Source organism: Dermacentor variabilis, chromosome 5, assembly GCF_050947875.1.
Source record: "Dermacentor variabilis isolate Ectoservices chromosome 5, ASM5094787v1, whole genome shotgun sequence".
Classification (NCBI taxonomy): Eukaryota; Metazoa; Arthropoda; class Arachnida; order Ixodida; family Ixodidae; genus Dermacentor; species Dermacentor variabilis.
In genome coordinates this window covers 111,028,178-111,056,148 of record NC_134572.1, presented here as the reverse complement: position 1 = coordinate 111,056,148, position 27,971 = coordinate 111,028,178, and the positions used below count along the sequence as shown (strand labels likewise).

The 27,971-nt window shown below is 51.7% G+C and overlaps 3 protein-coding genes and 1 non-coding gene across 8 annotated transcripts in view; 3 read left to right on the top strand and 1 right to left on the bottom strand.

Annotated features, from left to right (window-relative positions):
- The window catches only part of fra (neogenin protein frazzled), a 305,588-nt gene that overhangs the window by 17,252 nt on the left and 260,365 nt on the right, over positions 1-27,971 (top strand). The gene's annotated exons all lie outside the window — the stretch shown is intronic.
- LOC142583040 (E3 SUMO-protein ligase PIAS1-like) lies at positions 4-2,582 on the top strand. The gene has a single exon (XM_075693296.1). It carries the CDS (start codon positions 767-769, stop codon positions 2,093-2,095), a length of 1,329 nt encoding a protein of 442 aa, XP_075549411.1. The 5' UTR covers positions 4-766; the 3' UTR covers positions 2,096-2,582.
- LOC142583039 (E3 SUMO-protein ligase PIAS3-like) lies at positions 6,258-8,339 on the top strand. The gene has a single exon (XM_075693295.1). It carries the CDS (start codon positions 6,504-6,506, stop codon positions 7,767-7,769), a length of 1,266 nt encoding a protein of 421 aa, XP_075549410.1. The 5' UTR covers positions 6,258-6,503; the 3' UTR covers positions 7,770-8,339.
- Positions 25,757-25,829, bottom strand: TRNAK-UUU (transfer RNA lysine (anticodon UUU)). The gene has a single exon. It is a non-coding gene; the product is annotated as a tRNA-Lys (tRNA).

Sequence of the window (27,971 nt, the reverse complement as noted above, 5' to 3'; positions counted from 1 at the left end):
CGATGTCGTGCCAGTCGTCGACGGCCTGCCTGAGCGGCCTGGTCTCCCTTGGTGAAGTGCGCCGTGTGCTGCTGTCTTCTTGCTCTCTTAAAACTACTCAAACCATTCCTTAAATGACTTTGTTGCAGCATTCAAAGGACCCACGGACCGGCGGAAGGTGCAGGCTCCTCCACCAATGGGTTATTTAGACCAATCAGGCAGGCCGACAGCATCCAATAAGGGCCAGTGTTTAAGAGGCCAAAAATGGTCGCATAAACACTCCTCACACATTTCAATTCGCCCGTAACTGATCAATTTTTGACGCCCGATACAGCTGAGCGTGGGAAGAGGGCGCGACACGTCTCAGGTGCGGCGTCGGCCGGGCGGGACCACATGCCAGACGCTCCGTCGCTGTTATTTCTGTACAAAGACTTCCCCCGCATCGAGGGACCCACAACATTCGCGGAAAGAAAGAAAAGGGGCCCGCGGTACACTCTTTTCGCGACAACGTCACGGGCGCGATGTTCAGCGAACGAAAGACCACGCGTGCGCACCACTCCGATCGGCTACAGAAAGCGCGTCATTCACAGCGAAGCAGGGAAACCGGCGAACTGCGCTAGAGCCACGCGACGAGAACAAACCAATTATTGTCTGGCCACCAGGGCGCCGCGTTCGCTCAATCCAACTACGAGCGCGGCCGCAATCCGGTCAAAAGACGACGACGTTGCGGCCGTGTAGCCGCCCGCGTGTCACCGACTCCGAACACCTCCAACTGCCACCGCTCACGATGAGTCCCAGACGCTCGGAGAAGAGGCGCAGCAAGAGGATGCACACGGTGTACCCGCGCGAGCATTTCAAGAGGCTGCCGTTCTACGAAGTCCTGGCCGTACTCCTTCAGCCAACGCGCCTCAAGACCGACGGTCGCGGCAGCACGCACAACACGAGTCTGCCGTTCCAGTTCCTGCCGCATCACGTGAATGACATTTTAAAGTCGCTGACGCGGAACACGGCATCAATGTGGACAGAATTCGGGGCAGAAGTGCACCTTCGGTTCTGTTTGTTTGATAGGCACGAACAGCAGGACGACAGCTACCCTTACGATCTGAGACTGGAGGTCAACAATCAGCCGCTTGCCCTTCCAGAGTCGATTCCCGTCCATTCCTCCGGCGGGGTGAGCGGACGAATACGCCTGCCGATCAACATCCTGCCTTCCTGTTTTCTCGATGCTTCGGTGAAAAACAAGGTTTCGGTGTCCTGGCGGCCCGAACTAGACCGTGAGTACGTCGCCGGTTTGTTCCTCGTCCGGAAGAAGTCGGTAGCGACGATTCTGCGCGAGCTGCGGCAGAGAAGGATGCAGAGTGTAACCCTGACGAAAGCGTTGGTCAAGAAGAAGGTGCAGCGCCAGGCAAGCTGCGACGATGTCGCGGTAACCAGTCTTCACATTTCACTCACGTGCCCCCTGAGCAAGAAGCGAATGAGCGTTCCATGTCGCGCAGAGGAATGCAAGCACCTGCAGTGCTTCGACGCGCCCAGCTACCTGCAGGTCAACGAGACACGGCCCACGTGGACATGTCCCGTGTGTGGCAAGCGGGCCCCCTTCTCGTCGCTGGTCGTCGACCAGCTGTTCGTTCGCATCGTTGCGGAGGCGCCCGGCAACTGCGACAGCGTCGTCTTCCGCGAGGACGGGTCCTGGGCTCCGTCGGCGTCGCAGAAGGAGCTTTCTGACCGCGACAATAGCGCCTCTGCAACGCCGTCCTCGTCGACTGCTGGGCGTTCAAAACGACACTCGGCGTCCCTGTCTAGCGACCAGGTTGGGCGGGCCAGCAAGCGGCGTAAGGGGAAGTTTGTTGACCTTACTGTGGATGTTATCGACCTTACCGAGCACAGCAACAGTGAGGAGGCGGACGGTGGCTGTGCTGGCTTGTCCCTTCGCCCAGAACATGCAAGCGTTGGGCATGGCCCTGCTGAGACGATCAGTACTACTCCACCTCCTCTGCCCCCACCCCCTCCGCCCCCACCTCGCATCATCTCTGATGACGTTTATTCAGCGCCGGACTTTGGGGAAGCCACAAACGCTGCCGGCATCAAATTTGATCTGCGCAGAATCATATTGTGAAGGGCGTAGCATTTCGGTGGCCTTCTGCTCTGGTGATGTGGGCGCTACGCGTTACTCTGACTCGTTCCTTTGGCGATGTTTCCAGGTGCTGCACCAACATTGGCGCGCCCCTTGAGATGCATTGGCTCGTATAATTGTCTCCGTATTTAAAGTGCCCGTATATAGTGTGCCGTATCTAGTAGTACCAAGCGCGGTTCCATTCTTTGTATCATTTTTTCCCCATAGTTTCGTCGGCTGTGGACAGTCGTCTTTCGCGTCGATAAAATCGAATTCTGATGGCAAAATGAATCAGGATTATTTATCAGTTCGTTCTAGTATCGAGCACATCGAGAAGTGTGTGCTAAGTGCTACATCTCCACCACCCTCTCCCCTCGAGTTTGGTTTGAAATGGGGCAACTGACCGTTTATTTAACAGATTGGCTGCGTGTGCCGGCGTACATGCTTTTGTATCGTCCGTTGCCGAAAGATAAATCATCATTTTGCTGCCTCTTCTGCGTCATTGGTGTCGAACTGCATTCTGGAAATACTAACGAGCCAGATTCCGACTGCCAGTCGCGTTTTATTTCAAAGCTGATTGGCAGGCGGCACTGGCGTGTTAACGTATAATCGCGCTTGATCTTTGGTCACGATTGCGCGCTGACGTCTACAGTGTCCGAACATTACGCGAAGAGCTCTCGCTCACGTATTTTATCCTACTAATGCTTAAACATTCTTTGGCGAGCTCCCATGCAGCCCTGTCACGCAAAAAGTGTAATGCCTTGTATCTGCACAAAAAAAAAAAAGCGTAATCTGCAAAATTAAGACATATAATCGTTATGATAGTGTAAATGTATATGATTGGTAGCTTTTAAGTGGTAAGGAACAATTTAAAGAAAAAATCGGAAAGAATACTCAGAGATACACAGGACTTCATAGAAAATGCATTGGGAAGCTTATAGTAGGGGTGGGCCAACTGAAATGTGGGAGGGGGTGAACTTGTAATTTGCGGGTGGGCCAACCCAAAATTTGACTTGGGGTCAACTTGAAATTTGGACATGGACAAAAATTGGGAGTGGGCCAACTTGAAGTTTGGGTTTGGGCACACGAGATTTTGAGGTGTCCCATTGAACGCTGCTGAGCGTCTTTTGAGTTCCGAAGACTTCGCGGGCAAGCGAGCGCGTTGAGAGCTAGGCGCGTTTTCATTGGGCCTCTCTGCCGCGCAGTCAAAGCACAGGTGAGAGCTTTGCGTGGACAAGGAAGGCGCGCATAACACAGGCTTGCGACAGCGGGGGTGGCATGGCATCGCAGCTATCCACTCACCGCACGGGCTGCTGCGGCATCTGGTGTCAATCAAGCGTCCTTCCTTTCTTTAGATCACTATCATCATCTTTCGACCGCTCTGCTCCGTCGAGGCGCGTTCGTGCCTGGCGTTGCGGCTGAATTGGTGTACAGTCGCGATCAATTTGTAGGTGATCGCGCGAGCATCGACCGGCGAGCCTTCCAAGCAGCATAGCGGCCGATTTCGGAACTGAGAAGAAAAAAAATTCGCTGCCTTCTTCCCCTTTTATGCTCTTCCAAGCTGCAACCGTCACCCCCAAGACTAACTCGCAAAATTTTTTGTTTCCCTTTCATGGCAATGATGTGTGTGCGTCGATGTCTCATGCATATCTTGGCTAACAATGACGCCTCTGTGCAAAAGCTGATAAGGTAATCGAAATGAATTCGCAGGTTGTCTCGTGAAGGGCGACGGGAGTGACAGCTGCTCAGGGAACAGCAAAAGAGAGAGAGGGGAGCTATGTGATGCTTCCCTCTAGACTGACGGCGATGACGTAATGTGGTGCTGCTCCTAGTTTCAGTCGCCGCTCGAGCGATCACCTTCAAATTGATCGCGACTGTACGATTGCATTAAGGGGGCCGGATGCGGCCAGAAAATCTGCCGATTCTCTACTAGATCCGGCTTCTATTTGGACCCAATATATTAAAATTATTTTTAATTGCTAGGTGGGGGAGTACTTGAGGCCTGCTTCACCTCCGCCGCTGGTCAGCCAGGTATTACAATATATCTCCGGGATAAGTCCACGATTTTTGCACACGCACAACAAAAATGCACGGAAGCCTAGCCATAAACAGCGTCGCTGCAGTAAAACGAAGTCACAGCCGACCCAAACAACGCCTACGCATTAATACACGATTATTGGAATTTCTGTAGCTTTTTCAAATGTTTCCATCAATGACGTACGTATAACGGATGCGTAATTTTCATCGACTGGTGATCTGCAGCGCGAGATTTTAACCGCGCTTCGATCGTATGCCCGTAATTGATGTCGCTGCCCATTGGTCTGCAGCTGCGTTTCAGCATCGCAAGAGGTGCCATAAACTGACACCACATGCAAGCTCACGGATGCTGACTTCACAGGCACGCTATTCAGCGAAAAAAAGACTACGCGTGCGCGCCACACTGGTCAGCTATAGACCATTTTTTCATGGGCGCCACCATGATGCTGATGATCGTAGGGGCCCTCCCCTTTGCAATGGGTGGTCACACTCACTGTGGCCTGGCCGAAAAGTTTGAAGATAGAAATAGACAGGGATTGCTACGCAGTGACGCCATCTACGGGCAGTCGGCATGCTGGCTTGGCCGAGCGCTCCGTTTTGCATGGGAGGCATATACGCTCGGCGGTAGTTTCTGGCGTTTGTTATCGCGCTCGTGTGATCTATTTAGTATAACGTGGCGTATTCTACGTGGTAAACGGTTCTGTGAGACGTACTCAAGTTGTTGAAGTCGGTATGGCCGGACTTTCTGCAGGCGCTGAGGCGAACGGAGCACGCAGCGCGATGTGTGCGCTCATATTTGAGCCTACAATCAGCCTCGGAGATCGATTGTGTATTTCCGAATGTTCCATTCACCAATGTGATCTTATTGCAGTATTATCCTGTAGTTCTAATCTGTGGTTTAGGAGCAATGAAACATACGCGACGATGGTAACAGCGTGGGTACCGTTGTGCTAGGATAGGAGCTGTGCAGTTATACTTTGACAAGCGTTCAAACGGATAGTTGCAGATTATATTGTGTGACTGCTTGGTTCGGTGGATGAGGTTTCCACCCATCAATAAGATAGTTTTGGTTAGTAATAACAGCACACCTTACAGTGTGAATTAAGCTTGTCCAGCAAAGCGACCGTTTACGAACTACGTGAGCGGCCTAAGCAGTGGTAGGTGCTGGATTACAGATACATATCTTCTACAGATATCTTCTATATAACGCATGGTCCAAGCAGACGGCATAAACTCTTAAAGATCTATAAACATTGTGCGGCGTGACTATGCGAGGTCGTATTACGGCTTTAGCCCGTTTTCTTCTTTTTTGAGAAAGGATGCTAATCGATTTTTTTATTCGGTTGTGTTCGTTACGTTCCCTACGACGCACTCACACGTATCACGGAAATTTTGTCCTAAAAAATAGCCATCGTATTCTTTTTATGCGATCCCTCTCATATGGCGTTACAGAGCAAAAAGGCAATACCGAAGCACATAGCTATATATATATATATATATATATATATATATATATATATATATATATATATATATATATATATATATATATATATATATATATCATGCTGGTTCACCAACCGCAATGATCGCTGTGTTGAGCAGTGCCATCGGCCTCGCGCAGGAGGCTAGCGTAGAGATATAGTGATTTCAAGCCTACTAGACTTGAGATGCGTGAGAACGATGCCGGTATATCACAAATATTTGATGGTGCCTGCCGCTCAGATGTTTCGGGGTTGCCTTAGGTTGGCCGTGCACGAGTATGTGTTCTTATGTTTTATTCCCTGCGCCAAGCGATCAGATAATGAGCAGATTTACGATTTCATGCACGGTGATGCTGAGACACCGGTTCTCTTCGTTGAATTAAAACTGATATACGCAAAATAGTTCGCAACACATACAGACACCGCGGCTGATAATGCGCGTCACATGTTAGCGCCCCCAAAGAGATATATATTTCCGCTTGCTGGTAGTTACCGATGCACTGAAAGAATTCCCTGACGACCTTGTTCGATCGGACAATGCGTAAATTTCACAAAGTACCGTCTAAAACGTGTCGAAATCGTTCTGCAGCACGCGACAGCAATACTTTCAAGCAACGCCACGCCTGATCGCACAAGCTAGAGAGGAGGAAAGGCTCGCCGCGGGCCGTTTCCTCCTCGCCCGATGAAAACACTCACAGCGAGGCAGGGAAACCGGCGAACTGCGCTAGAGCCGCGCGACGACAAGAAACCGACTGTCTGGCCACCAGAGCGCCGCGTTAGCCCAATCCAACTGCGAGCGCGGCCGCGGTCCGGCGCAAGAGACGGCGACATTGCGGCTTTGTAGCCGCCCAGGTGTCAACGACCCCAAGGATCAACGGCGACCACTCGCGATGAATCCCAGGGGCTCGGCCAAGAAGACGCGCCGCAAGCGGCCGCTGGATCCGTATTTGTACTTCAAGAGGCAGCCGTTCTACGAAGTCCTGGGCGCACTGTTCCCGCCAAGGTGCCTCAAGAACGGTTGGCGCGCCAAAACGCAGAGGTATCTGCACTTCCGGTTCCTGCCGCAGCATGTGACTGCTATTTTGAGGTCCTTGACGTGTAAACCGGCATCAAGGGCAGAATTCGGGGTACAAGTGCACCTTCGGTTCCGTCTGTTCCATAAGCACGAACAGGACGACAACTACCCTTACGATTTGAGTGTGACGGTCAACGACCAGCCGTTTCCAGTGCCAGCGTCGATTCCCGTCTTTTCCTCCGGCTGGCTGACCGGACGAATATGCCTGCCGATCAACATCCTTCCTGCCTGCTCTCTGGATCCTTCGGTAAAAAACAAGGTTTCGGTGTCCTGGTGGTCCGAACACGGCCCTCAGTACGTCGCCGGTGTGTTCCTCGTCCGGAAGAAGCCGGTAGCGACGATTATTGACGAGCTGCGCCAGAGAAGCGTGCAGGAAGCAACTCTGACGAGAGCGTTGGTCGAGAACATGGTGCAGCGCGAGTCAAACTGCGACGACGTCATGGTAACGAGCGTGGACGTTTCACTCACGTGCCCGCTGAGTCAGAAGCGAATGGAAATTCCGTGTCGCGCAAAAGAATGCACGCACCTGCAGTGCTTCGACGCGACCAGCTACCTGGAGGCAAACGAGACACGGCCCACGTGGACGTGTCCCGTGTGTGGCAAGTGGGCCGACCTCTCGTCGTTGGTCGTCGACGAGCTGTTCGTCAGCATCGTTGCGCAGGCGCCCGGCAACTGCGACACCGTTGTTTTCCACCATGACGGGTCCTGGACTCCGTGGGCGGCGCAGGAGGAGCTTTCTGACCGCGGCGATAGCGCCAGAACTTCCGCCAACGAGCAGCATACGGTTATAGACCTTACCGTGGAGTTTATTGACCTCACCGAGGACAGCGACGGTGACCAGGCGGAGGGTGGCTGTGCTGGCGTGTGCCTTCTTCCAGAACATGCAAGCACTGGGTATGGCCCTGGTGAGACGCTCAGTACTAGTCCACCCCCTCTGCCCCCACCTCCTCTGCCCCCTCTGCCCCCACCTCCACTGCCCCCATTTCGTATCATCGGTGATGACGTTTATTCAGTGCCGGACTTTGGTGAAGCCGCGAACGGTGCCGGCACCAAATTTGATCTGCGCAGAATCATATTGTGAAGGGCGTAGCATATGTGTTCCTCGGTGGCCTTCTGCTCTGGTGATGTGGGTGATGTGGGCGCTACGCGTTACTCCGACTCGTTCCTTTGGCGTTGTTTCCAGGTGCTGCACCAACATTGGCGCGCCTCTTGAGAACGTTTACGGCTCGTATAATTGTCTCTGTATTTAAAGTGCCCATGGATGTTGACCCGTTTTCATGCGCGGAATCTTTTTAAATTAATATTAATATCAATGGTGCAACCCGTGTGCCGTACATAGTAGTTCCGAGTGCTGTTCCATTCTTTGTATCATTTCCCCGCTCATAGTTTCGACGGCTGTGGATAGTCGTCTTTCGCGTCGATAAAATCGAATTCTGATAGCAAATTAAATCCGGGTTATTTATCAGCTCGCTCTAGTATCGCGCGCAGCGAGAAATGTGCAAAGTGCTGCATCTCTACCCCCTCTCCCCTCGAGTTTGGCTTGAAATGGGGCAACTGACTTTTCTTATTTAACAGACTGGCTATACGTGTGCCGGCGTTCGTGATTTTGTATCGTCCGTTGCCGAAAGATAAATCATCGTTTTGCTGCCTCTTCTGCCTCATTTGTGTCGAACTTCCTTCTGGAAATATTAGCGAGCCACCTTCCACTTGCCACTGACGCGCAGGCGGATTCACGGTTGACCCATGCTGACCTTTGGTCGCGGATGCGCGTTGGAGGCCATGGTGTCCGCACATGACACGAAGAGCTCTCGGTCACGTATTCGATTCCATTTGTGTAGCACGTAAGAGTGTACCGTGTGTTTGCCGATTGTTCGCGCTATCTACAGATACTGGCAAATCAGTTCTGCGGAATCCTTCAAGGTGGAAGGAGTATATCGTGAAAGGGAAAATTCCTATCCACATGGAATGTGGCGCACATGGTAGAGCGACCGCCTCGGAAAGGTGTTGCTGCCGGGTTCGAACCCCGGACCGGGACGAATTTTTCCTCAACTGCGAAGCTTTCTTTCTGAAAGAGAGGCGCAGGGGTTGCCTTTGTAGCTCCGTGTCTCATTCGGGTGGATGACAATTCTAGAGCGCAGCTCCGAGGCGCTCGTTCCTGGGTATAGAGCGTTGGCGTAACCGCAAACACGCTCGTGCACACACTGCTCGCGCGTTCGTCGTCGTCGTCTGCTACCACAATTGGCTCCGATGCCGCTCCATCATGCCAACGTTCCCATAGTGCCCCTCCAATTCTGCGAAGGCGCCGACGGCACTGGTTACTGCCCGCCGGTGCGGCGATTTCGGTCTCAAATTGTTTGCCCCAACATATCGCGAAATGAAAACACTATCGAGCTGCATGCGCTCAAATTTCGCATTACCTAGTATCGTAATCGTCGGACACTTCTTTTTTTCCCCGCTTTCCTATATGATGCTGCGTCTCGTGAGCCGGTTTCGGTCTGGTTAGCGATCCACTAACGAGAATGGATTAATCGAAATTTTTGAAACGTGCCAGTTTTTGCAACTCGAGTTTACGCGTCACAAATTTCGCACTTTTTCGCTATAGAAGCAGTGTGTTATCGTATGATGTAATAACCATATGGCGGCGTTCATTTTGCTGGGTTGCGGGAGGAATGCGAAGAACGCTCGTGTGCCGCGCATCGTGTGCACGTTAAAGAACCCCAGGCGTTCAAAATTAATTCAAAATTTTCCGCGGCAGTGCGGCCCCATGCAGTCTTATCAGTGCGCTATCGTCGGTGTCACGCGGCGCGTTGCATCGTACGACGTTGAAACACCGCTTTACCAAAATTGATCGTATCATCCGACGGCGCCTCTATCTCTATGCTATGTTATACAGAGCCCCTTGATCGGCGGCCCTCCTGGCTGGTCGGCGCAAAACGTCATATACGTCGTATAATAACAATAATATTTGGGGTTTTACGTGCCAAAGCCACTTTCTGATTATGAGGCACGCCGTAGTGGAGGACTCCGGAAATTTTGACCACCTGGGGCTCTTTAACGTGCACCTAAATATAAGCACACGGGTGTTTTCGCATTTCGCCCCCATCGATATGCGGCCGCCGTGGCCGGGATTCGATCCTGCGACCTCGTGCTCAGCCGCCCAACACCATAGCCACTGAGCAACCACGGTGGGTCATATACGTCGTACATACCGAGAATTCCTGTGGCAGTTACCGCCGGTAACCGCATATAATGGCCACGCGAACCGTGGCAACATGGCAGCTCCCACACAGCGCCTACCACCCACTTCGATCCGAATCCGCCCTTGTTACTGGCTCTCCGCCCTGTCGGCAAGAAACAAGCGGCAGAATCTGTATGACGAAGCAGCGGCTGTGTGGCCCTTAATTGCGGCGTTACATATGGGTGCGCGTCTCGAAAGCGAATTGTTTCCCTCTTTCACAAAGAGCACATATCACTACCGTTTCGTGCGCATCAAAATTAGCGCAACACATGTAGCGATTCCTTATACGCTAGATGGTATTCCGTTTTATCAGTCACCCTTCACGACCTTAGGATCTTGCAGTGATAACGTGTCGGCCAAGCGCCACGCGGCCCACTGACGAAAAGCGAAAAAAGGAAAGAATTGCGATCGTTTAATATTAACCCAGCCTAGATAGCGTGCTTGTCCGGCAAAGCTTGAAGTTCTAGCTTAGTGTCGCGATGATTTTACGCGACAAACTTCCACCGGACTGAAGAGACATCGCGGACGTTGAACACGTGATGTCGCAGCTGACTTTTCTCGCTGTCGTCTGGCGCCTTTTGTAGACCCTTGTTACTCGGGCGGTCTAAAACCGTTGTTAAACTGGTTAACACCGCGGTTACTTTCTGAGACGGTCATTCCTGTTCACGGATAACGGCTGCGATGAGTAGAGCTTGTTTTGAGTTCAGCTTCAATTCCAACACAGCGTGAAAAATTTCGCCCCCGGCCGCGTCCAAAATTAATGATATATACCTTGCCACACGCAATGAGCACTGCCTACACAACTCGTCAGGCGTTTTGCTGTAAGCGGCTTGCGTCCCCGAGCAGAATGAAGTTTTCTGACTGGCGCAGGTTTCCTTTCTAGAGTCGCGCACACAGTTCGTCGGGCACGCAGTGCTATAGCGCCTCGCGCATAATTGATGAAGTCAGTTGCTGCATGGGTTGCGCTTGCTCACATTGTCAAACGTCAGCCGAACTTGTCTTTTCTTTTTCTATGCAGTTTCATGCTGGCGAGAAGACGGTCGTTCAATCTTGCCGTCATATCGGCGTAGCATTCGGAATATTCGAGCGTTGAGCGACCAAATGATCTTCTCAGATGATTATCATGGCCTCCGTAGCCGCATTATGTCTCTTTACAGATGCTTTTGGGAGACCAGCAAGGAACTTCCTACACTGCACTTTGTTATACGTACCGCCCGTTTCTTATTTGCGAAACGACTGTTACGGCAGTTACTCTGAACCAATGTTGCCAAGCTCCGCTTTACCGTCAGCAGAGGTCAGCAGCCTATAACCGCCGTTTCGATCACTTGCTGTGTAATTGCGCTAACCGTGTTTTGCGACAACCGCGGTTAGGGCCACCCGCAATAACACGAGGAGCTAGAAGGAACCACGTACGTTTCTCCGTGAAACAGGAAGTGCGTCGTCCACTGCCCGCCGCCAATCTACCCCTAATTATCTTCATAAATTGGTCGCGTGCCAATTAGCTGTCAAGTGCGCGCGTACGCTTTTGTCTCTCGCTCTATATAATACCCCAGTCAGACCAGCAAATTTAGTGCCACTTCGGGCGAGTACACTTCGCCTCGCTGTGTGCCACTTCGGGATTGTCGTGCTATAGACTTCGAAACGAATTGTCATCGGGGATTGATGGTAGTGTCTATCTGTGAAGCCATAAGGTGAAGTGCACTCTCTTGAAGTGTCACTAAATTTGCCCATATGTTTTTGGTGATCGCGTTCGGTATCCACTGCGCCGCACAGCACAGCGCTGCCGACGTGGGAGGGTGCAGCGGGGGAGTCGGTGCGCGGGCGCCACCGGGACACCCTGGCGACCGGCACTGTCACCACTGTCGTGTGTGCGACCTTTCACGCGCAGCCGTGGTGAGGCAGGAGTAGGTGGCGGCCGCCGCATGCCGGACCGCTGGGCGGAGGGCCCGGAATCGAGCGGCCAGCCGGCTGCCAGAGATTGATGAAAATAAACAAGAGGGAAGACCGCGAAGATGCGAGACAGCCCGAGCCACGGGGAGAATGAAGAAGATGAAAGAAAAAAATAAAAGGAAATCCTTTCGGCCGCCGCCGCTGCTGCTTCGCCGAGGTTCGGGACCAGACGGAAAGAGGGGAGGCCGGCGGCCCTCTGGATACGAGTCCGGCTGGTTGAAAAGTGGCGCTCAGCGCCGTCTCCTGTTACCCAGGGGGCGGGAGGCGGTTGGAAGGCGGCCGCGGGTTGCCGGAAAGATGGCGGCCTATAGGGACGAACGCGCAGTTTCTACCGCCGAGTGGTGGTGTTGCATTTCGCCGTGCGGATGGCTGGCAGCGTCTATCACCTGGTCTCTCTCTCTCTCTCTCTGTTCGTTTCCCCGTCGCGTTCGTTATCTTCTCCAGTCTCTCCTGTACATGACCGGCTTGTCTTCCCCGTGCAACAACACTGTCGGCTCCAAACGAGCTGTGGAGTTCCTTCGGAGCTTCGCCGCAGACGACTCGAGCCCCGAGGAAAAGGAGCTGCACTGCTGTTGAAGCACTGGACGTGGCCTGCCCCGCGTTCCTGCGAAGAACGACTCCGCAGCGGCCGACTTCTCAAAGAGAAGCTGCGCCCGGAGGCGCTTCTCTTGCTTTGCGGGCGGGAGGAGAAGGAGGAGGAGGAGGCGGCGGTGCTTTTCTTTCTGCTTGGCCGGGGTGCACTGCGCTTGCTCGAGTTTACTGCCCTCAGGGGGACGTGGGCTACTGGTCGCGACGGGCACGGCGGACGGCTGAACAGACCGAGGAAGCCGGGCCCCGGGTTCATTTGTTCTGTACAAAGCTCCCTTTTCCGGCGCGGTCCGTTCTTCTTTTTTGTTTTTTTTCGGTCGCGTGCGAATGTTCCCGCGCTGTTTATGACGTGCTTATTCAGGATGGTTAGCTGCTGCCCAATGCGGGGGCGTTCGTGATTATATCGTCGCGCGAGCGAAAGTGGCTGAAGCTATATATTATCGGGCGTTACCGAAAAACCGTTATTGCTAGCCAGAATTGCCCAGAGAGTTCTTAATTGCGTAGAGTGTCATCGCGGCCGAGACCTATTTCAACAACCCCGTGGAAACCGAGCTCGCAATGGTCCTCATTCCGCACGAGACAAAACACAGGAGCGGCTACAGCTTGTTCCGCCTGTAGTATAGTGCAGCGCCCAGAAACGATGACTTCAGCGGGCCAGTGGAACCTGGGAGAAGGGATGGCCTCTTTTTCGTTTTGGATGGCTAATCTGTCTTCGAGGCCTGTTATTTCTCTTTTTTTCTTTTCTAATCTTTGTTTACTGTCCGTTCTGCGTTTTCGGTTTGTCATGGTATGTCGTTTTTCTTCTCGGTTTGGTTCGCTGTTGGTACGTCTCGGGCGCGTTTTCTCCGGCGTGTCTGTATACAAGAACAGGAGAGGATCTCGCCTGCACGGGAGGAAGGGAGGCAGGCAGGGGGGGGGGGGGGGGGTGGAGGAGTCCTTAGCTCCTTGCGGTCGGCCGCGAGGCCCGATCCATTCGTCAACGTCGCGTTCAGCGTAGTCGAAGTTCCACTCCGAGACGGGCTCGCTCCCCGCGGGTTTGCCCTCGGTCGCGTGCGTTTTTCCCGAGCTGCCCGCTAGCTGAAGCGCCGGGCAGGCAGAACCGCAGGATTGACTCCGAAGCGCCAACTCAGCGTGCGAGCTCTTGTCCCGAGGGTCGCCCTCCATGTGCGTGCGCCTTCTTCTGCCGCCTCGGCAGCTGCGGTCGTCCTCGCGAATTTCCCTTCCGGGCCGCGCCGGAGTTACTGCGCGGAATTGTTTCGCGCGGTTTGTTCAGTAGTCCAGAAACCTTTCTCCACTGCGCACGATTCGCGGCTTACTTCGGCACTGAAAGTCGCGTTAGTGCGCGTAATCCTTCCTTAGGTTAATGCGTCTTCGCTATAGGACCATGCGCTGGTCGCTGTCGTATATACCGGCGACGTAGTTCCTGGCGTGGGGAAAATTAGATCGCTGAGCTATATTTGTGTAAAGAGAAAACACGTGGTTACCCCCTCTATCTATCTATCTATCTATCTATCTATCTATCTATCTATCTATCTATCTATCTATCTATCTATCTATCTATCTATCTATCTATCTATCTATCTATCTATCTATCTATCTATCTATCTATCTATCTATCTATCTATCTATCTATCTATCTATCTATCTATCTATCTATCTATCTATCTATCTGTCTGTCTGTCTGTCTGTCTGTCTGTCTGTCTGTCTGTCTGTCTGTCTGTCTGTCTGTCTGTGTCTGTCTGTCTGTGTCTGTCTGTCTGTCTGTCTGTGTCTGTCTGTGTGTCTGTCTCTCTCTCTCTCTCTCTCTCTCTCTCTCTCTCTCTCTCTCTCTCTCTCTCTCTCTCTCTCTCTCTCTCTCTCTTGCCACGCTAGTTTAACGCTAGCAGAGATCAGTGCAATAGGGCAGGCAGTACCTACCGTAAGATGCTGAGCACAGCTTTGTATTAGATAGCGTCCGTTTAGCTTCGCACTGTTCGTCCGTCGTCGAGGTGCCCTTGCTCCTTTCTATTTGGCATCTCTGCTGCCGTCGCGGCTGTCCATCCTCTCCGTTTTATTTCTTGCTTTTAGCCATACCAGTTCTCGTGAGATTTTCGTCTACCGAGACCGTATAATGTCAGTGTGCCTTTGTCTCCTATGCGCCTGCCCTCTCGGCTTCCTCCACCTCTGGTTTCTAGACTCTGTATACGGGAAGCTTAATTTAGACGCCGCATTTGTTACGCCTTGTCAACGCGTATTTGATCATAGTCGACGACGCGTATACAGACACTTCTCGCAATCATCAACTTTCTTCGTCGCCTGGCTATAGGCAGCGCGTTCTCCTGGGCGCTTGACAGCAGCAGCAGCAGCAGTGGTGGTGGTGGTGGTTCGGTCGTTGCCGTGTTCAATGTGCAGGTGGCTGTAGCGGGGTAGAAGCATATATGTCGGCGTTCGCCTCTCCTAGATATCACTGAAGGCACCTGCCATGCCATAGCAACAACGGATTCTTACAATACAATGCTGTTTTGACAGAAAGAAAGAGCTTATTGCATTACTCGGATCTCTGTTTAATTATTTTTTACCCCCTCTTGGTTATTTGTACGCGTACTAAAGAAAAGAGTGACAGGAAAGAAAGGGCGCAGCACTGTCGTCGTGTTTCGTCGCTCCTTGTAGGGAACACTCGAGCTTCAAGAAATCCCGCACCGCGCAGTCTGCTTCGCGCTGCTGGATGTGGCTACTTCTTCTATCCCGTCTTCGGGCGCGTATATCGTCATCATTTGAGCAGGTCAGCTCTGAACAGCTCGTGGCAGCCATGGCGTCGATCTCGCTTATTTACGCTGACCTGCGCAAATATTCGCTCGTAGGTGGCATGGCCTAGAGAAGGGCTAGAACACAGTCCCGAACATCTCATCGGCCCGATCCTGCGCGCTCTGATTCCCCCTCGGAAACGTTTCAATGCGGGCGGACTGTCTCGACGTCCATGCCCCGCTTCTCCATTGTGCCCGCGTCAAAGCCTCGAGCCCATTTCTATGTTACGCAAAATAGCTCGGCTGCGGACTGCAGGGAGACCCTTTCAGGATGGCGCGGCGGTGACGCCTTTATCGCGACAGCGGCTGGCGCTCCCCCGTCGCCGCCGCTGTTGGGGCTGCTCCACTTATCGGCGCTCCGCAGCGGCGTCCAGCAATCAGAGGCGCTCCAACAAACGTGGATGCGCGTTGCGCGTTCTGTGGGGTTCGAAAATTGCGGGGTCGGGTAGGAGAAGTCAAAGCCTCGGCGAAGAGGAGGGAGCCCGGCATCGCTGCATTGCGAACCAGAACTACGTAAAGGACAGAGCCGAGGCGCACGCGTAGCGTATAGCAACGTGAGGCAGGGCCCCGCGTCTCTCCCCCGCTCCGCAAAGACCTCTGAAGCCATTTTCGCTCAATCGCAGAAACGCCCTCGAGTTTCGCCCGCCCGCCCGGCTGCTCGCCCCGTTCTCTGCGGTGCCCGGCGCGATCTTTTCTCCTGTGACCGCGGAAAGAAAGCTGCCAACGACGGCTGACGCGTGTGGCAGTGGCGGGACTACTAGGGTTTGGGGCGACCATTGTGTTGTGCGCACCACCACCCCCCTGCCCTCCCCCCTCTTTTATGTTATCCTCTCCTGAGTAATAATTCCGTGCAGCAGAGTTGGTGTTCACTTGAGCGCAGGTTTTCACTTCACACTCCGCAACTTCCCGTGCGAACGCTCGAGCATATATTTACCAGAGTTATACGCACCCCACTGAGGTATGTTGCAGCACGTCGAGAGGAAGCGTCACTACTGCATCGATAGGCTCTGTTTATACACCAGCATGGCTGTTTAAGAGGGGTCCTGCCGATTCTCCGCTCTGTCCTATACTTTCAACGAGACAGGAGTCATTGCACACTTCCTGTGATCATCCACAAGCTGCCGTGACGAAAGGGACGCTCTACTTGAAAGCCCATAGAAGAAATGCCTTCTACATGCGTGCCTGGAGCACCTTATGTTTACAGGAAGATTCGTTATAGGCTTGTATCACGCAAGGAAGCGTCACGTCTTCTTGCATTCCTAAGAGACACTGCTTTGTTGGACGTTTTGATCACCCTACCGTGAATTTTGTATAGTGCATGTGTGTAGTTTGCCGCTGAGGCCGGTTTCTGTCTCGGGACATTAGGATATAGAAAGCCACAGTGTTATACACTTGCGAGGTATCTGCATGGTCCAGTTAGAGCTGGTGCGGCAAACGCATTCCCGCTTGCGCGCTTGTCGACACACTACACTCGAGGTCCCAGGAACGGAAGCATATCTCGTGCACGTACGCTATTCAGAAGTGTCGAAGCCCGACACGAACAAAAACGGCAACATCTTTACACTATACAACGCCAGACAGAGAAACCATCATCATCCCACTCTTGAGAGGAGGAGGATAGTGACGTTATGCCTCTGTGTGAAATTTACGGTCGATTTCAGCGCCGAAAGGGAAGAAAAAGAAAAATGGGGCGTCCAGTACGTACGACGCATAAATCAGCGCACGCACCGCCACCAGACGACTTTCAGTTGTCTGGCCCTGACACGGCCGGAGCAGCGGGCGCCTGCGCTGCTTCGCGCACGTTTTCGTGTAGTTTGTTCAAAGTGACCTCTTGGCTCGACCGCCATGCCATTCCGTTCCCGCGCACTGCCCAGAACTGTTGCGACGCTTAGTGCGGGACGGCGTGCGCTAGTTTCGAGATGATTGCTGAGTGCTTGCGAGGGGATGGTCGTCGGCTGTCGAGCGACGTCGGGCGAGCATCCCGCCCGCTTTTTACTCTACACATAGCCCCCTTCCCTTGAACGATGATAGACGTGCCCGCGGAGTTTTGGTCGCGCCTTTAACGTAACCGCCCCCCCCCCCCCCTTCCTTCACCACCTCTCCTGAGGCACACCCCTCGTTTACTTTCTCGTCATTTTCCTGGCCTGCTCGTTGACCGCTGAAGTGTGGTTAAGTGTTCGGTAACTACTTGTGCGTGACGTCGGTGAGCAGCAAATTGGTAGACGTGCGCTGCCGAACAGTGAAACAATCTGAAAGGAAAATTAGTTGCCCTTTGCTTCGTCGTTTTCCCGTGTGCACTTCAGATTGGTTGTTCGCGCGGAAGTGGTCGGGACGCGGGGAGAGGGAGCGAAGGGCGAGGATGAGTTTGATTCACGCAGGAAGGCTCCCCGCACTTAACTGAAGGGAGGAATGAGAACGTGCGGTCAGATATGTGCAACCTCTGTCAAAAACATGCGGCCCACTCGGCACGCGTGAGAGCCAACTCCGAATCGTGTAGTGCGTGTCAGAGGCCACGAAGGCGATAGACTTGCTGCCACCGAGGCGCAGATATCCATCAAAGGTGGTACTAGCTCGGCATATCAATCAGACAATATATAGGCTCCCAAAAGCGACGCGCGCATTATACAAAAGAAGAAAGAAATGATAAACAAATTCCACTGGAGTTGTCTAAGTATATGCGTAAGCATTGTGCCACTTTCTCCTCTCGACGCAGCCCGGTGTGATTATCAATGTTACCGAACTTGATCTGACTAGTATAAACCCTTGTCAACTCTTATCGGTTGTTATCAACCTCATCGCATACTATCCGACCGACCCTTATCAACCCTCATAGGTCGTTATCAACCTTATCACAATCGATCCGATCCTTATCAACCCTTATCTGCCCTTATCAACCTTAACAGAATTGCTCCTACCATTATAAACCCTTATCGCTCTTACAACAGCTTATCCATCCGCGTCGAACCATTATCAACCGTGATGAGAGCCATGTAACACCTCATCAGTCCTTATGATCTTTATGAACTAATTGACTGCTTATCTGTATTATGTCATGCGCGCTTATCTGCGCATGAGCCCTCAGAGATCAGTGGCATTTCCGTCGGTGAAGGAATGCCCCAACGGAAGGCGCATCCCGCGGCCACCGAAACGCATCGGGGATGTGGCGTGTTTAGCATTAAATTTTGGCCAAACCGGAATTTTCCTGATGTCTACAAGGCTCTAAGTCGCTTTGCATGTGATACTAAAAATGGATTTTATTCCATCATCATGAAAGCTTTCGAGAAAGCCTTCATAGAAACTATTCTCCTTTGACATTTGTTTTGTGCCGCCGGTACAACATATTCAGACATATTCACCTCCTGCAAGCGTGGGTGTTTAGCCCGGTGGCAATAAAGAAAAAAATGGTCTCCAATCCCCACTGTGAGTGTGGTTGGGCAGCGAAGCTGTAAACGACAACTTGAACGATTACCCATTGCGACGTAGGTTTAAATCATTCATGCGGTGACATTCACATGCACTTTACCTAATTATTCGCTCGAGACGTTTCGACGGCCTGCGACTTGGCTTGCGCCGCTACAAACAGTGGACCAGAGAGAAGAGAAATTGGCCTCGCCTCGTATGCAGACTACACTTGAGGAGTCCTCACTATACGTGGCCTTCCCATAGTTCTGTCACAACACAAATCATTTGCTAGGCGGGTTCATCTTTTACGTACGAAAGTGTAGTTACGTCACTACAGTCGTATGCCACAGTAAAGCTGTCGTCGCCGCGGCAGCTTGTGCAACAGCAATATGTACCGGGAAACGTATGCTGTTCTGTATGTTGCACGCGTGATTCCAAAGAAAGTATGCACTGTTCGCTTCACTTTGCTGAGTGCTTGTAGCCTTTGCCTTGCGGGGGTATGAGCCATAGATGATTATAGTTTTCTGTCGACGTTACGCCAAGGAGAAATCTCACGATCCTAGCCACAGACAGCTTCGGTGTAAAATAAACGTGTTTAGCCCAGTGGGTGAGACACTCGGCTTCTGAACGTGAGTTTTATAGGTTCGAAACTCACCACCGGTAATGTTCTTCCTTTCGCATTTATTATATATATATAAACAGCGCGGCAGTCACTTAGGATGAGTCATCGAGTTCTGATCTTGTGCGTACGTGAGCAAAGCGTCTAATCGCCGCCAGTTCCACAGCTTGATCCTGCGGCATGCCGCACATGCGAAAAAGTAATAATAATAATAATAAACCTGCGATATTTCAGCCGTATAGGCCGAAAGAACGCCACCGATTTGAATCTCGGCAGATGAGACGAGCGTTCCGAGTGAGTTTGCAGAGGCGACGTCCCCGCCGCGGCGGGCTGATTCCCGTGCGTTCCTTTCACTGCGTGCAAGCCGAGCGCGCGCGCGTGCGCTTAGCTTGCGCCCCTTTTTTTCCTAATTAAGCGGCGGCGTCTCCTTTGGCTCCTCTCCAGACTCGCGTGTGCGGTGCCGCTTGTCGCGCGCTGAGCGGGCCACCACCGGATGTGCGAGCGACGGAGGCGCGTCTTCCGCGGGGAGGCGTCCAAGCGCGCGGGCCTCTTCCACTCCCGCCCGCTCGACGCGGAGTCGTCATATCCGTGGTCGCATCTCGCTCTCCTCGTTGGAAGTTGCCGCCGCGTGCTTCGCTCGGCGCAGGCGGCAGTGTTCTACGGGCGCGTACCGAGACAGCGCGAGCGCCCTTTGCGTTTAGAGTATACACCACAGTGTTGCCGACGCTGCGCAGTTATTTAGACGGCTTTGACGTATTACGCGCATATTACGGCGTCTACGTCCTTGACCAGATAGAAGTGAAGCGACCGGCATTGTAATAGCAGTTCTAGCCTTTTTTACAAGCCACTCGACTACACGCGTGAGTTTTGGAGTAGCCGCAACGTTGGAGCTGTGTGTATACGCAGTTCCTTCTCTTCGTCGTCACTACTTATCTCTACTTTTCGTTTGCAGTGTAGAGTAGCTGGTCAGAGCAAGCTATAACTTAGACCGACCGACGTCTATGTACTTCTCAAAATAAATTTATCCCTCGCTCTCTCTCCCTCTTTGGATATTTGCATTCATAATGAAGGCGCAATACAGTGTCAGCAGGTTCTGAAGCCTTGTTTTTGCCTCGTATGACAGCTTCTGCATGCGCAGTACCTGATGCGCCGGCTACCGCCAAAGCAATATCTACAAACTCCAGCTGCGCGTAAACTTCCTTTGTTCCTGTCTAGGCACTCAGTCTACCTTTGACGCGAGAACTTTTCACAACTAAATGTCGAAACGTTCTATTGCGGGCGGGGAAAAGTATGAGCAGGGTGGACGACACTTTAAAAACACACGTCGCGAACGCCCTCCGAATGTGCCTGTGAGAATGGTTAAACGTGCTACGAGTAGGCGAAAAGCACCATCCGACATAATTAGATCAGACCACACGGTCTATTTACCGTATTTGCCGGCGGGCGCGCGCATTAGCGTTAGGTCGCTCATGAATATCGATGAAATGGCATTAGCTCCTGTGTCGAACCATTGTGCAACCGTCTGTAGATGCATGCACTCATGCATGTCGTGTCATCTAAACCTCCCGGCGTACACAATATGCGCTGCACATATTTTATGAGAGGCGCTGTAAAGTAGACTGGATCGAAGGCATGTAGTTTCTTTTTTTTTTTTCAGCACTGAGTTACCGCCCTGATAAACAGCGTGGCCTGGCTATGTTCACTTCAAACAAGCTTTTCGTCATAGCTTAGGTGTTTTAAGGTGATGCTTCGCGCGGAGGTATGCATTTTTGATGGTGGCCTCTCGCAATTACGAAACCCGCGCGCCGTATTCCTACTATCAGCCAGCAACCCTGGATGCGCCCATATTTGAAGGCAGGAGCTAACTGTATAGCGGCTATGGAACGACAAATGCCCACTGCTTCATCGGGAAGGCCTTTGGACAGCGCCACGTTTTCTCTTGATTTCGGAAATTTAATGACATATGCGCTTTTTGCGTAGTTTCGGATTAGCTTTTCTGGAGTGTTATTATCATTCCCTAAATATTCTTTCGCCAGTCATCAGCGCGGAGTTTTCTTCCTATCTTCTCAGCCTGTACGTATGTTTTATTTAAAATTTTTTAACGAAATGACGTAAAATTTCGCAAGTGCGCTTCTCTGCACGTCTTGTATGAGACAGTCAATCAAGGTGGCGAACCTCGCGCCTCAGGCCAGAGAAAAAAATCACAGCTGATCGCATAGACAGGTTCGCACCGTTTTAGACGCACTCCCTTCGTCGATTCTGACACTGGGTACGCAGCGCTACCGAAGGATAGAGCGTAAAGTCCACCAACTCCGCTGGGCCGATCGAGGTGTATGGGGAAGCCTGCTTGCAGAACTTCGCTTGCGGTGTTGGTGCTTTCTAGCATTTAGTCTTCTTTTGTTAGAGCTATCTTTCCGTTTCTGCAAACGACTTTCTCAAGAAACTAAGCCAACGCACTACCCATTGTAAGCGTTCTCGGGCGACAACTCTCTTGATCTCTTGATGGACACGTGTTGCCTAATGACGGTATAGTGGTTCTCTCCCGGTTTGTCAGTGTAGCGGTTGCTGGTGCGTGGAAGTGCCTGTTCTCTGAAACCACCCCAGCACCGAGAGCAACAACAGTGCCGTATACGGCAATACGGCAGAGCTATAGCCGCGAGGGTTTCAGCCCGATGAATTTAGCGACAGGCATTCTATGCACGTAACGACGAGCCGCAAGTGCTCGCGATACAGTCAATTGTTCACCGACCGCACGTTCTCTGTAACAAGCATGACTGCACATTTTGGAAAACTGTAGGGCGTGCGACTAGTTTGGTGCATCCTTAAATTCACAAGACCAGCCCACCGCAGCCGTCGCTTTGTCGCTACGGGCAGTCAACTTTTAGAAACTGCACTGTTGGCTGGGAGATGGAAAGGGGGGGGGGGTGCTCTGTCACACGATGCCACGCGCTTACCGCGCGCCTGTCGCGCGGCCGTAAAAATGTCGCCGCCGCTGTTCTCCCTATAGGCTCGTGACCTGCGTGTCGTGTACATGCGAGGTTTATAGTGTACGTAATCACGCAAACGCTAGCGTTCCTAGACGCGACGTCAGTTCGTGCGGCCGAGCACAAGGGGCGAGCGCTGTGTCTCCGATCATGCGTTGCGCCGCACGCAGGTTGCGAGCGTGGCTGTCTGTCACGACCTGCCTTCCACCCCCCGCAATTTTTTTTAAAGGCCCCCGCAGTTGCATGCTCAGCTCGCGTTTTGCGTGCGCGAGCGAGCGCTCGCTCGCACAACAACGGCTCTGTGCGCAAACTGAAACTTACACACAGTCGCACAAAGTGCGACTCCTGTGCCCGCGGTCGTGCGGCGAAGCCGACTTCCGCTTCCTCGGGTGCGCTCTCGGCGGCGGTGCCATCGAACCTGGTCCGTGAAGTAAGGAAAGGGACTGGTGCGTTGTTTGTGTGGCGCTGTGCGCGATCGCGGAAGGCCCGGATGAGGAGCGAGCCGTTGTCGTCGCGGTTTTTTTTTTTTCGTCGACGTCGTCGTTCACAGTCAGTCGCACGCGCCACGTGCGCGCGTGTGTTTGTGCGCGCGCATGATCAGGGAGATTCGCTCGCGTTACGTGTGTGCTCACGCGCCGCTGGCATCCCGGTACGTGCGTGTGGTGAGGCGGAAAATACACGCGCTCCGTTGAACGGAGACGCGCGTGAGTGTGCGTGCGTGCGTGCGTGCGTGTGTGTGTGTGTGTGTGTGTGTGTGTGTGTGTGTGTGTGTGTGTGTGTGTGTGTGTGTGTGTGTGTGTGTGTGTCGGCATCCTCTGAGGCGTTCTGCCTTTTTTTTTTTTCCGCACGCACCTTGTTTGTTCGTGGTGGCTCCTTTCGAGCGCGGCCGGAAGTCATCTGTCTTTTCTTGGCTTTTTATTTTTCTGATCGTTTCTCGTAACTTTGCCTTTGGATCTCTGCGTGTGTGTTTGCTCGTCTTCGTGGTGGTGTGTGTGTGTACGTGTACACCCCTTTCGGGCAGCGCCATATTTGGACTCGAAGCAGGCAGTCAATCGAGGGTGAAGGAGGCGCGAGTGCTCGGCGTCGTCGCCTCTTCTTCCACTGGCCGCCTTATTTAGAGACCAGTCTCAGCGTGTGACAGCACCAGGAATCGCTTTTAAGCGGAGCAACGTCGGTGCCGACGGTCCTGCCCCCTTTTTCGACCCGAGTTATGCGACACCCGCCAGTGTTGACGCTTTCTGTAGGGACTGCCTCGTGTTGGGTTTAGAGCAACACTCTTAGATCCCCTTTCTCTTATTCTTTTTTTATTATTATCTGCTAATTTGCTTTTACGTTCTTTTTGTTTTCCTTTGGAAAAAGTATGCAAAGAAAGCTTGCCAGTAGGGAACCAACATTTGTATTAGAAAAACATTGCAGAGAGAGAGATCAGAAGATTGAACAAGGTACGCCTTGTTGTCCTTTTCCATGTTCCATTTTGTTGTTCTTTTTATGGGGTTTTAGGTGCCAAAACCACTTTCTGAATATGAGGCACGCCATAGTGGAGGACTCCGGAAATTTCGACCACCTGGGGTTCTTTAACGTGCACCTAAATCTAAGTACACGGGTGTTTTCGCATTTTGCCCCCATCGAAATGCGGCCGCCGTGGCCGAGATTCGATCCCGCGACCCAACAGCCCAGCAACCCAGCAGCCCAACACCATAACCACTGAGCAACCACGGCGGGTCATGTTCCGTTAATTGCGCTGTTTTATCCATCGTGAACCCTAGTATATAGTCCTAGCTCAAATTTTACCCGCGTGGCGGCTTTGTGTATATGGTGTTGCGCGGCTAAGCACAAGGTCGCGGGTTCGCTATCCGACCGCGGCTGCCGCATTTCGATGGAGGTGAAATCCAAGAACGCTCGTGTACCGTGCATTGGGTGCACGTTAAAGTAATCCAGGTGGTCAAAAATTAATGTGGAAACCTCCTCCCCTACTACGGCGTGATATACATAATCAGATCGTGGCTCTGGCGTGTAAAGATCCCAGAATTTATTCATTTAAGGTATCCCTTATTGCTAAACAAGCTTGCACTGGCAAATGAAGATTGCAATATTCCGGGTGTTTTCAGCGAACACTTTCAAAACTTTTTTTTAAAGAGTTGTCTGTGGCTGGTAGCACAATTATAGTCAACGAGCTGGCTTACTCGAAGAAGTGGACATTTCTTGCGCAAAAGATTGAAATGAATAAACGACTAATTAGCAAAAACACTACTTAGGTTTTTTTAATTGCCTTATAGCACATATTGGTATTTACAAATTCTAGCAGGGGCGTTCGCAAGGCGACAGATCCACTCGGAGCGAATACTCAGGATGACACCGGTTTAGAGACGTTCGATTCCCGACCTTCGCGGATAATGTCGTTCCAGTTACTTTTGTGCTTCAATGCGTAACCGACGTTTTGTTAAGAAAGTAAGTGGAACGACAGTGCATTTTTACCGCAAGTTTGACGGCGCATAGTTCGTAAGCGGTGTCACCCACACAATTCTTTTCAAGTGGATGTGCCTTGCGGTCTCACTCGCTAGAAATTGTAAATGGAAATATCTGCCACAAGGTAATTAGTTAAAACGTAATTATGGAATCATTGTTAATTAGTCAATTCTGCATTTTAATTATTTATGCAAGTAATGTCTTCCTTTCCGAGTAGACTAGCTCATGGACTAAAATTGTGCTACCTGTCACAGGCAATTGAAAAAAAAGAAAAGGAAAGTGCTCACCGAAATACCCTGTGTATACGCTTTAAAAACAGATTACACAATTTTGGGGCCCTATTTTCGTCCCAGCACAGTAATATTCATCTCGCTTGCGTTTCCGTTTTCTTGAAAACTTTTCGCCCGCTATATCCTTCCTGTCAAGAATGCTGTGTCATACCGGGTGCGCTGCGTTAAAGAAAGGAAGTTCACCCAACATAGATGCACGGTTATTGCTGTCTGACGGTCCAGATACGCCCCAAAGGGTGTGTACTTGTTCTTAGAGTGTACGCTTTGCCAAGGGTTGTCACTTCCGTGTTCTAAGAAACAAGCCCCAAAAGTGTACAGCGAGTAATGGGGTGAGGGCATTATATTAATAATGATGCGGCATGTCACTGTACAACTTCTTGGTACAAACATTATCCGCAAGTAAAGTGGGACATTCGCACGTAGTCAGAATGCCGTCTGGTTATTTTGTTGCCGGGTCGCGTGTTAGCGATTTCGCTTCGCATCGATGTATGCTACTTACCTGTGAGCATTCACAACGTATGATTATGTATTGCCGCAAACATGAAACTGAAGCAGCACACGCACGAGACGCACCGTACTCGAAACGAGCGTTTAATGTTTCAGTCGCTGTGAATTTAAAGTGAAAAAAATAATAATACACGGGTGAACAATAGCATTAACCGGCATTGCAATTGCTACTCCGCTTCGTCATTGTAATAGTCATTAGGCGAAGTTAAAAAAAAAATTAGGGGAACAAAAAAAACATGCTCGCCCGAGCAGGGGCTCGAACCCTGGACCGTTAGGTTAAAAGCCTAACGCTCTACCGACTGAGCTACCCGGGCAACCGATCGTGTCGTTCCTTGAAGAACGACTGATGCAAGTGGCCCCACCGCGATGACATTTGCGCTGTGCCGTTCGTTCCGTCACACTGCGAGCGCCCGCTCGCAGCTGTTGTTCAGGGTCGACGCGCATGCCTCCCCCATTTTGTATCTTCATCGCGCTTCACGCATTTTGTGCCTGTTATCTCGACTGTGATTTTGTATGCTGCTGTTCGTGCTTGCTCCTATAGCTTCTTTCCTCCGCGTTGAACGGGGATTCCCGCGAGCCTTATCAGTATTCGCCAGCGGCCTCTTGATATGTAGGTACGTCCACCCCCTCGTTCGACAAGTGTTTTGCGAGCAAGACATTCGTCTCGCAGGGTGGTGGCGAAGTCTCTGCCGACGTCGCGTCGTCCTTTAAAACGTTGATTTGCTCGTTGAGCGGCCAACCTTGACTGTCTGCTCATAGTAGATCGCTGCGAACGAGTGGCGAGCGGCGCTGACATTGAAGACCAGCAGACTCGCTTTCTGCCCCACGAAGCGCAAGGTAAATATACCTGGTAGCGAAGCTTCCATAGGAGCCCATACGTTCAAAACATGGCGGTTCATCCGCGGTTCGTGGGGCTTAGCGCCATCTGTATGTGGAGGGAACACTTCCTGCGCAAGAAAAATTGTGACGCCGTAAGCGTTAAAAACAGGAGTGACGTCATTTTATTTTCCAAGGCGCGAAATTTGTTTTGTTGGCCTGCCTTTAGAGCTGTATATTAAAATGCCCCGCCATTCGACTTGACGGGCGTTTCAAGCTTTCAGCGAGGAAAGCGATGCAGGAAAAAGCCAGCCGTACGGTTGTCGAAATCGCACCCCTGCACAGAACATACTTTGTTTGGAGGCCGACGAAAGCTTTGGGTGTAGAGTGCTGGTAGAGTGCTGGTGTTTGGGTGGAGTGTAGGTTCGTATAGGGTCCTATCGTCGGATGCCAAGCTCGTCGGTCAGCGCAGTTGCACGAAGACAACTACACAATTATCTGGCGTTCGTAACTCACTACTTTTGACTGAACAGGTTAAGAAGCGATGAAGCCACCCGCGTCACCAAATTCAGACAAACTTCGACAAGTAAAAAAGCACCACGTGTGAGAGGGGCGTATTTCAACAGGTGACCTTTACGAGCGCGCCTTTCTGCACATTTCAAGAGATGCATTGCATTGCTAGTGATAGCGGCGTCAACGCCCCCTGTAACGATGGGCGGTGAAAAGAAATGTATTTATTGATAATAATAAAATTAAATAATCTTGTATTTTCTTAACTCGTCGCTAATATATAAGATTGACCACGAATTTTATTTTCGTTTAATGAATCTAACTGTGTCTCGCTTGAAGTAAAAAAAAAAAAAACGCTCTTTTTCTTTCCCAATGTTTGTTTCCTCCAAACATTCTCGCGCTTCAATCGCTGCTTGCATAACCACCCTTGCTGATGTCGGTAACAGTTTGTACTGAACCGCTTTTCGCCCGAAGCTTCGCGACCTATTTGGATCGGCCTTGCGAAGCGTGTTACAAATACTTGGGGTCTCGCTGTGAAAAGGCGCGATCGCGAGGAAACAGATCACTTTATAGGGAAAAGAAATGAGCGCTACAAAGACGCGGACTAAGAGTAGAACATGTACGACGGACGGTCTTTATGTTAAACCGACAAGTATGTTAAACCAACTCGCCCACATCAAGCTTCTGCTGCACTTTCTAGGGCCACGCTCACCGGTATACGGGTGCGTGACACTGCTGACAATCGTTTCATCTTGTTGATGGAGGGGACACTTACAGCGTACCGTTACGTCTAAGTTCGCTCATTGAAGCTAAGCATTGAAGTTAAGTAACCAGGCGTAAGAGAAGTTCAGCTTCGCTTCTTCGCTTCTGGCGGAAAGCTTGGTCGTGGCCGCTGTAAGCGGCGCTTTGTTTGTGCCACATGTTGAGTTCTGAAGTTTTCTAGTGTTACAAACGTCGCTCACTACAGCGCGCCGGGGTTCGTATAGATATACACTGTACGACTCGGATTCGTGTGCGAGCTTCTTTTAATGAGACGACTGTGAGCCACCGTGGCGATCGGGACCCGGATGAACGCATGGTATGAAAAGACAGCCTCTCTCGAGCGTGATACACATCGAGCTTATAAGCCG

Excerpts from the sequence above, each read along its gene's own strand:
- LOC142583040 (XM_075693296.1), top strand. The coding sequence starts at position 767 with ATGAGTCCCAGACGCTCGGAGAAGAGGCGCAGCAAGAGGATGCACACG.
- LOC142583039 (XM_075693295.1), top strand. The coding sequence starts at position 6,504 with ATGAATCCCAGGGGCTCGGCCAAGAAGACGCGCCGCAAGCGGCCGCTG.